The sequence below is a fragment of the Corythoichthys intestinalis genome, chromosome 3 (assembly GCF_030265065.1).
Source record: "Corythoichthys intestinalis isolate RoL2023-P3 chromosome 3, ASM3026506v1, whole genome shotgun sequence".
In the NCBI taxonomy this organism is placed as follows: domain Eukaryota; kingdom Metazoa; phylum Chordata; class Actinopteri; order Syngnathiformes; family Syngnathidae; genus Corythoichthys; species Corythoichthys intestinalis.
In genome coordinates, this window is record NC_080397.1 from 53,364,290 (window position 1) to 53,374,947 (window position 10,658).

General features: G+C 37.2%; 1 protein-coding gene across 2 annotated transcripts in view; it reads right to left on the reverse strand.

The window, feature by feature from the left end:
• homer1b (homer scaffold protein 1b) overlaps positions 1–5,149 on the reverse strand; it is a 98,497-nt gene extending 93,348 nt beyond the window's left edge. The window contains exon 1 of one of the 2 annotated variants that reach the window (XM_057831299.1): positions 4,743–5,143. In XM_057831299.1, coding sequence (XP_057687282.1) covers positions 4,743–5,116 — 374 coding nt within the window. In that variant the 5' untranslated portion in view covers positions 5,117–5,143. Of the gene's footprint in view, positions 1–4,742 lie in introns of both variants that reach the window. The other variant, XM_057831301.1, reaches the window with a different exon arrangement.
• Between the last annotated feature and the right edge of the window lie 5,509 nt (positions 5,150–10,658).

Consider the following 10,658-nt stretch of genomic DNA (forward strand, 5'->3'; position numbering starts at 1 on the left):
ATTAAATCTTATTGAATTGGAATTAAATGTGTTATGTGCATACAGGGTCAGAAGCTGTAATGTTAACATATCCAGATAGCTCTTTTGGCAATAAAAGTTACCATGGAAAATCAAATTTAATACCTTTAGATAGTAACCGTTGGATGGATATTTACGCCTTGGCGGAGGTTTGTTCTTTTTATGCTCTTTGCCTCGAGATATGTTCAGCATTTTTGTTGTTTTTTAAGTGACGTGTATACTGACGAACGTATTTTAATGAGTTTGTATTTTGGTTGTCACATTCTATGAGTACAAGCATGAGGACAAATGTTATGAACAATTCGTATCAGTGAGTAGGGTTAGGTAGTTCCACATCACTGAAAACCAGAGGTAGCTAGAGTAGTCAAAGATTTTACTCAAGTAAGAGTAGTGTTACTTCAAAATAACATTACTCAAGTAAGATTAAAAGCAGGTCATCCCAAAAATGTACTCAAGTACAAGTAAAAAGTATTTAGTGAAAAGAATACTCAAGTAATGAGTAACATTGTGAGTAACTGCGTACGATGTTTGATTTTTGATTTTTTTTTTTTTTTTTTTTAAAGATGGTATTTTTTTTTCCAGCACAAAGCTATATGAACTGTTTTTTTTTAATTTAAAAAAAAAAAAAAATATATATATATATATATATATATATATATATATGAACTGGTGTTATAATGATACTGTACAATAAACCATTACATAACCACAATAAGCCAAAAATAAATAAATAAATACTACCAAAAAAAAAAACCAAAACAAAATTATTGAATTCCAGCAAGAGGGAAAAAGAAAAAAAGGACGGAAATCAAGCATTTTTTGTGCAAAGAGCATGAGTGCCCTCTGGTGGAAAAAAATAGTTCCTAGTTTGAATAGTGAATAGTTCCTTCATAGTTACTACTATGAAATTAAAATGATCATATTTCCAATTTTCCTTGGTTAATCGGTCTAAATAAAAACTGGGAGAGAGGTTTAAATCTGCGTTTTCGAGTCATGTTGAAGGCAGCGCTCCATGTCAAATACTCCTTTTTTTTTACGGTGCTTTAAAGACGCCACGTGATTGATCAGGCTGGTGTAATCATAAAACGACAAGCTTGCGTGTGATTGGTGTAATGGAGTCATATAATTATTGTTGTGACGTCTCATTTTTCTTTAACAATGGTATTTTTTTTTCTCAGCACAAACTTATCTATATGAACTATTATTTATTTTTAATTTTTTTCAATTTTTTTTTATATGAACTTTTGTTATAATGATACTGTACAATAACTCATTACATAACCACATTAAGCCAAAAAATTACAACAACAACAAAAAATTTAGCTCCGGCAAGAGGGAAAAAGAAAAAAAGACAGAAATTAAGCATTTTTCGTCCTAACAGCATGAGTGCCCTCTAGTGGAAAAAAATGTTCCTAGTTTGAATAGTGAATAGTTCCTTCAAAGTTACTATTATGATATTAAAATGATCATATCTCCGTTTTTCCTTGGTGCCAGATAAAAACTGGGAGAGAGGTTTAAATCAGCGTTTTCGAGTCATGTTGAGGGCAGCGCCCTATGTCAAATATTCCATTTTTTACTGTGCTTTAAAGATGCTACGTGATTGAACAGGCTGTTGTGAATATAGAATGGTAAGCATGTACCTGATTTGTGTAATGGAGTCGGGGTTATTGTTGAGACATCTTTTTTTTTTTTTAACAATGGTATTTTTCTCAGCACCAAGTTATCTATATGAACTGTTATTTATTTTTAATTTATTTTTGATTTTTTTTTTTTTAATATGAACTGTTGTTATAATTATCCTGTACAATAACCCATTACATAACCACATTAAGCCAAAAAATTACAACAATAACAACAACAAAAAATTGAGCTCTGGCAAGAGGGAAAAAGAAAAAAAGACAGAAATGAAGCATTTTTCATCCAAAGAGCATGAGTGCCCTCTAGTGGAAAAAAAAATTGTTCCTAGATTAGTGAATACTTCCTTCATTGTTAATATTATGAAATTAAAATGATCATATCTCCACTTTTCCTTGGTCAATCGGTGCCAAATAAAAACTGGGAGAGAGGTTTAATCCGCGATTTCGAGTCATGTTGAGAGCAGCGCTCTATGTCGAATACTCATTTTTTTACGGTGCTTTAAAGACGCCACTTGATTGAACAGGCTGGCGTGATCATAGAACGGCAAGCTTGCGTCTGATTGGTGTAATGGAGTCGGGATTATTGTTGCGACGTCTCATTGGTGAAATTAGTATAGCTACACTTGACACCGCTGGCAAAAAACAAAAAATCGAATATGTAGAATAAAGAGGAAAAATATAACGACTCTGTTAAACCCAAAGTAGCGGAGTAAGATTAGGCTTATTGCTTCACAAATCTACTCAAACAAAAGTAAAAAGTATGGATTAGTAAAATTACTCTGAGAAGTACATTTTTCTCAAAAAGTTACTCAAGGAAATGTAACGGAGTACATGTAACGGTTTACTACCCACTTCCAAGGGCGTAGGTTTGCATAGGGACGGTAGGGACATAACACTAGCAACTTTTAAGGATGCTGAAATTGTCCCCACCAACTTTTAAGCAACCTTATTTGTATTATATCATGACTTCAGGTATATAGGATATGTTGTAAGGATGGAATAGACCCTAGCTTTATTAGGTGAATTACAGTATTGTCATAATGTTCAGACTTACTGTACATTGACCCCTTTTCACTTGCTGAATGTTTTCTCCTTTAACACATGTTTGATTGGCACACACACACGCATTCACAGCCCCGACAGAAATGCAACATGTCGCCTCCTCCACTCCCTTGGAAGACAACGGATATACGTTTTTTTTTCCGCCAGCAGCACCCATTGTAAGTAATGTGAAAAGACGTCAATGTTGTGGATGTGGGGAACACACCACTAATTTTGCTACTGAAAGTCCAACCTGCATCTGAGTTAGGATAACATTCATCTATATGAATTTCTCGAACTCTAGCAGGAAGCTGCTTTGAGAGAAATATCCTCCTGTATTTTTTCTACTGTTAAGTTAATTAAACTTTAAGAAATGTAGTGAACCAAGGTTTAGCCCCTTTTCCCCAGTTTTCATTTTTATTTTATTTATGTTGCCTTTAAGGAGCCCAAAGGAGCTTTCATTTTTTAGTTGAGTTTGGCTGTGCTTGTGGAAAAACGCAGTAGTGTTTTACTTAAAGGAAGACTCAATTTTTATTTATTTTTGTTAGGGTTATCGTCCCTACCAATATTGAGACCAAACCCTTGCCCACTTCTGCTGAAAACTATCCATAATAATAATAATAATAATTCAAGTGAATAAAGTGCATGTTAAACGAATACCTACAGTGTTTGAGCAACGTCGTTTCAGTTTTCTATTGGCCATCATTACGTTGCGTAAGAGGTCATAATCGTAAGATGATTTTAAGGGGGGGCCAGGCCTCCTCTGGTGGCCGAAAAGTGTCATTGCATGTAATTCATTTTCATATATATATATATATATATATATAAGTTGTAAAGCAATAAAACTGCAACGAAAATGAATGAAGCGAACAAAAAAATATATTTTTGTAATGGGTCAAAATTATTTTTCGAGCACCTTAGGCGGTCATTTGCTTTGCATATGAATTTCAACAAAAAATAAATAAAATTAGAAAAAAATATTTTAAAAAATGATTTTTTTCTTTGATTGAAAATATATATTTTTTTCGATTGAAGCAACTTTTTTGGGGGGGATTGAATGATTTAGACACAAACGTTCTAACATATAAAGGATTGCCTAAATCAAAGACAACTTTTTCAATGAAAAATTAAGTGTTGAAATGCAAAATTTTCGATCTCAAATATTTTTTCGCATTCAAAAACTTTTTATCGATTGAAATTTTTCTTTTTTTGATTCAAGTGGTTTTCTTTTTGGAAAGAAAAATAGCATTCACATGCATTTTTTTTTTTAGTTTTTTTTTTAGTTTAAAATTTATTTTTTGCGTTCAAACACATTTATTTTTGATTGAAGCGACATTTTTTTTGGTTGAAAAATATATTTTAATTGAAGCAACTTTTTTTTTTTGATTGAATACTAAAGACACAAATCTACCTCCATATCGCTCCGCCCAGGAGATACTATTTTTGACTATGGTAACTACATTAGCACGACTTAGGCGGGCGTACCATATTCAATGGATGACGATCTTGGCGAAAAGTATCGCCTAAGCAGCCTGATTTAGAATTCCTCTCAAGAATGATGGGAAACAAAAAAACGCTCATTGTCAGCTTATTATTATAAATATTCTTGGAAGTTAATTTTATTGATAACACTGCGTTTCGGGGTCATCAACATGTTGTGCCCCCCCCCCCCCGCCCCCCGCCCCAAAAGTCAAACTCCGCCTATGGTCATAATAGTGTATGAAATTAGGGGGAAAAAACTTTTAGACTTCAGATTCTTGTTACTTTGGGTCCAAACTCTCAATTAGGATTTCGAAAGTTAAGGAATGAATGCAACTTTCCATGTTGGGCCTCAAGTCTGGCTTAGTAACAAACCTAATTATGAGAAATAGAACTATTAGGATGGCATTTTATGATCAGCCATGCATAACATTCCTGGCAATAATCTGGCAGTGCATTTGAATAGTTTTTTTCCTGATATAAAATACACCCATTGCGCTGTCTTCGCAGTGTTTTGCATGTGCCATGGAGGGTAGCGTGAGCCAAGCTGCGATAATAATCACTTACCCCATTGTTGAGGATGAAACGCAAGGCGACACCTCTGGTAACAAGAAGCAATCTCCCTCGTCGGATAAGACGCTGCGTATATATGATGTTGTTTTGTCCACACCGCAGCCTCTCCCCGCTATATCACCGTCGGTTGCTTCTGCAGGAATGTGAAGACAAGTGCTCCATCCCCCGCGGCTGGCTGTCACTGCGCGGACCCACGCAGAAACGTCGCCGTGCGCATGGCTCCAGTCCGAATCCGAGGCTGAAGATCCGCGAGGTTGCAGGGCGTCAATGACAGATTCCAAGCCGGAGGAGGCAGAGGAGGGTGGAGAAGCCCCGCTGCGTGGACTGGGAAAGACAAACCAGAGGCAGTGGATAACACACAGCAGCATCACAGTGTCCACCCGCCTCCTTCTCCCTTATTACCATTGGCTCACAGGCTACACCCCCACGTTTCTGAGTGCATCACTTCTGCACTGCATTTGTAAGCCTGCAGTCGATGTGTATTATTTATCGTGACAATGCATGAATTAAAAACGATGCACCTATATCTGTTTCTTAGGGCTGTAGATTCGATTCAATTAGATTTCCACATTTGCTTGTGAATTATGATGCGTCCTTTCCTCCCACGGAGCAGCGTGTCACTATCGAACTTCCACGTCACAACCCCGTCCTCCGCAGTGACGTCACTGCACAGCTACTCAAGAGACTCGTTTCTTTTTCAAGTATTGTTGACCAAGTTTAAAGCGAAGCAAAGCTGTACCAAACTTAGAAACAAGGGCGAAGGTTTGGTCTCAATATTGGTAGGGACGATATTGATTAAATGATTGATTGATTGATTGATTGATTGATTGATTGGATTGATTTTATTTCAGGTGTTAAAACAAAATAATCCACACAAAAATAATTAATTGGAATGAATGAATGAATGAATTTATTGTCATTGTCATCATCATCATCATCATCATAATCATTGACAGTTTCAGAGTGTGGAATTTGCCCGAAAGAAAGACAATGACAGACAAAGGAAAGACGGGAAAAAGCAAATGCTTATCGAAACACGTCCCTCAACAGCCCGGGACACACAGTCAACCATGTTTGTGTTACAGTCCAGTTATTATCTTTTTTTTTTTTTTTTTCACATATCATTCAAAAGTCATTGATTGCCATGGAATTTCACATATTGTCAATTTGAGTGGGTTCATTGTATCAGTTGATGTCCAAGTTGGTGTAGGGAGTTTAGCTTATTTCTATATTTCTTAAACTTCTCCTCGCAGGCCCTGTCCTTGGGAGATAAAATACTCATACAGCGCTGTTTTCTTTTTGCAAGCGTTGATAAGCGTCTTGGTCATCCATGGTTTGTTTTGCATTCTTTGTCTCGTGGGATACGGCAATAACATCAAACTTGTTATTGAAGCTCTGTAGATATTCGTCAATGCTTTCAAAATTTTTGTATAGACTCCTGGCGTTGAAGTGGATTTGTTTCAGCTTACCGTCCACATCCATGGAATTGTAGTACTGTTCCGCTGTGTAGTACCTACAGTTGTTCGACGTTATTGTAAGAGGTCAGGATCAAGATTATCAGTTGGGTCATCATGGTACTCATCAATCTGGTCATCCAAAAGGTGGTAACAGGTGTCATTATTAATTTTCGAATGAGGTCAGCTCTTCCAGGCTTCTCACGACTCTTATCTTCATGTCTTGTGACTTGACAAGGATTTTGCAATCAGAGACCCAGGTGCTGGCAATTTTCCCCTCTTTTTTGAGCTGATGTGCTTTTCTCACTATGTGGGCATTTCGGCGAGTCAAGTTGTCATTCAGAAAAATCTTCGTTCCTTTCAGGCGGTGGCGCTGGTCAAGCAGGGCAACCTTGCTCTTGTGGTCTGCCAACTTCACGACCACTGTGGCCAGTCTTCTCCCCCCAGTTGGGAGCAGAAAGCAGTGACGGATGTCCTGCGGGTCCACCTTTATTCCAAATTCTTGCAGCTTGGCAATTGCCTGTTGAGCCACAGGTGGGCTAGCGGCCTCGGCATATGATCTGGGCGTCAGTTGTAATCCAGAGATGATGAGATCATTTGCGCGTCTTCCTTGGTCGAGATCATCAGCCAGAATTTCCAGCCTTTTGATGCGAGCCTCCTTCTCCTCAACCACTTGCTTGAGCTTCTCGTTTTCAGCGCGCATCAGCTGTAATTCTTTCATGACTTCTCGATTCTGGAATAATAACAAAAACACCTGAAAAGGAGTCAAGAGGCATGGCTTATAAGGTCCCCACCCCTACACATTCAAAATACAATGAATTTTATACATAACACGCATCTCCATATAATTCAAAACGTTACATGCTGTACATGCATATCAATATCACAAAATAAATCAATAAGTAAATAAACACTAAAAGATAAATAAAAACGTCAAAAAACATCATTACACAGGTTCACACATGTAACACTGAATTATTGACTGTTAAAACATTCTCTTAAATGGATAAATACTTTGACATTGTTTTAACTCTACATTCAGAGCATTCCACATCCTTACTCCACAAACTGTTTCCACCCCCATGCTTCACAGTGGGTATGGTGTTCTTCGGATGCAGTTCAGTATTCTTTCTCCTCCAAACACGAGAACCTGTGTTTCTACCAAAAAGTTCTATTTTGGTTTGATCTGACCATAGCACATTCTCCCAGTCCTCTTCTGGATCATCCAAATGCTCTCTATCGAACCGCAGACGGGCCTGGACGTGTACTTCCTTCAGCAGGGGGACACGTCTGGCAGTGCAGGATTTGAGTCCCTGGCAGTGCATTGTGTTACTGATAGTAGCCTTTGTTACTGTGGTCCCAGCTCTCTGTAGGTCATTCACTAGGTCCCCCCGTGTGGTTCAGGGATTTTTGCTCACCGTTCTTGTTATCATTTTGACGCCACGGGGTGAGATCTTGCATGGAGCCCCAGATCAAGGGAGATTATCAGTGGTCTTGTATGTCTTCCATTTTCTAATAATTGCTCCCACAGTTGATTTCTTTACACTAAGCGTTTAACATATTGCAGATTCAGTCTTCCCAGCCTGGTGCAGGTGTAAAATTTTGTCTCTGGTGTCCTTCGACAACTCTTTGGTCTTAGCCATAGTAGAGTTTGGAGTGTGACTGACTGAGCTTGTGGACAGGTGTCTTTTATACCGATAATGACTTAAAACAGGTGCCATTAATACAGGTAACAAGTGGAGCCTCGTTAGACATGAAGTTAGACCTCTTTGACAGCCAGAATTCTTGCTTGTTTGTAGGTGACCAAATACTTATTTTCCACTCTTATTTGGAAATTAATTCTTTATCGTGACAAAGCATGAATTAAAAACGATGCACCTATATCTGTGTCGTAGGGCTGAAGGTTCGATTCAATTAGATTTCCACATTTGCTTGAGAATTATGATGCGTCCTTTCCTCCCACAGAGCAGCGTGTCACTATCGAACTTCCACGTCACAACCCCATCCCCCGCAGTGACATCACTGCACAGCTACTCTAGAGACTCGTTTCTTTTTTAAGTATTGTTGACCAAGTTTAAAGTGAAGCAGAGCTGTACCAAACTAGGTTTGGTTAGGGACCATATAACAGCATAACCTTCATGTACACTTTTTGCTGGGGACGAAACATTAATAAGACCAAACATCATAGGCGGAGTTTGACTTTTGGGGCAAGGGGAGGCACAACATGTTGATGACCACGAAACGCAGTGTCAGCAATAAAGTTAACTTACAAGAATATTTATAATAATAAGTTGACAATGAGCGTTTTTTGTTTCCTATCATTCTTGAGGGGAATTCTAAATCAGGCTGCTTAGGCAATACTTTTCGCCAAGATCGTCATCAATTGAATATGGTATGCCCGCCGGTGTCGTGCCAATATAGTTACCCCAGTCAAAAATTGTATCCCCTGGGCAGAGCCATATGGAGGTAGATGTGTGTCTTTATTATTGAATTAAAAAAAAAAAAAGTTGCTTCAATTAAAAAAAAGTTGCTTCAATCAAAATATATAGTGTTGAATTAAAAAAAAAAAAAAAGTCACTTCAATTAAAAAAAAGTAAGTGTTTGGATGCAAAAAGAAATTTGGAACTCAAAAAACTGCATGTGAAAGCTATTTTTCTGTGATGATTTTTTTTGGGGGGGGATTTATTTTTTTTTTGGTTGAAGCAACTTTTTGGATTGAAGTAATGTTGATATGTGTTTGGGCCACATTTTGGCTAGGACGTTTTTGTTTTTGATATTATTCAATCAAAAAAAAAATTTTTTTTTTTCAAAAAGAAAAATCATTTCAATCAAAAAAAGAAAAAATTCAATCATAAGAAAAATGTTTTTGAATGCGAAAAAATATTTGAGATCTAAAAATTTGCATTTGACCACTTAATTTTTCATTGAAAAAGTTTGATTGAAGCAATCCTTTTTGTGTTTGGGCCATATTATGGGGTAGGACATTTGTTTCTAAATCATTCAATCCAGAAAAAAGTTGCTTCAATAAAAAAAAAAAAAAAAAAAAACTTTCAATCAAAGAAAAAAATCATTTGAAAAATAAAATTGCCCTCACCTAATTTTTGTTGTTGTTATTGAAAATTATATGCAACGTTAATGACCGTTAAAGGTGCTAGTCACATGATCTGTTCGACAATAATTTTGACCCAATGTAAAAAAAATTTTTTTTTGTTTATTTCATTTTTGTTGCAGTTTTATTGCTTTACAACTTTTATATATATAGGAAAGTCAATTTCGTGCAATAACACTTTTCGGCCACCAGGGGGGCCTGACCCCTGTGGCCCCCCCCTTAAAATCCGCTTATGCCAATCGGGCTACATTTCTCCCCAATATGAATCTAATTAATTGATAGGCTAAATAATTAATGCAAAGTAAATCTGTACTAACTTTCACACCTCAAATTTATAACGTTGGACTGGCTGTGAATGTTTGTCTTTCAGTGCCATTGAAGGTGCTTGACGTCCAATTCATTTGATTGAGAGGGCTGGCAATAATCATTCACAATATGGGGTTAAGATCTTGAAATGAGGTCGGTGGGAAAGCAGCAAAATGGAGGAATGACAAGATCATCATCCATAAAATTGTCAGCAACAAGAATGAGTCACAGAGGAGATGGGTCTTGTGTCAGCCGGAAAAAAAATAAATAAATAAAAAAACCCACATACTTCAGGCATTTAATATTTTCACTGCTTAATCTGAAAATCACTTACATTCAATGTGGGTATTTTTCAACTGTTCTCAGTAGATATTATTTCTTCAGTTTTACTTTTTTTTTTTATTAATTCTTAGACATTTTGTGTCCACAGAACTAATTAAAGGAGAAGGGTGAATTGCATGTAGCAAACGGTGGTCACAGAAGATTGTTATTGACCATTCTCGAACCTTCCAGTCCAGTTGTTCAATCGTCGAACAATCTATAATGCGCGTGCATTAAACATTTTGTCTACAGTAATAATAAGCATCATAATACATACCTGAGGTGGGTGGATCATGTTGGCTAATGCAGATTGATGTAATACATCTAAGAGAAATAGGCCACCACACGTTGCCCACGGCACTTTGTGGACACAAGTTTATTTTTGGCCCATATCTTACATCATTGAACCGCTTCTCGCACTGGGTATCAGTTCTCAGTGAGCCGTGAGACAATTCATTCACAATATTTGTGGCCTTTTCTCAAGCTAACTTTACATCATCCGCCTGGGGGAGTCTGCTTGCTGGTCTGTGTAAATGTACTTTGTGTGCTTAGACCTCTCGAGACAAGCAAATCAGTTTTTACTTACAAGAAAAATGTGGTCGTCGTCCCCCAAGTGAAAGTTGTCATCACAGGACTAGCACGCTACATATTAAAAGGTAATGAGAGGAGCCATTTTGATTGGTCATGATTGACGTCGACTGCAAAGCGGACAGCCATTGC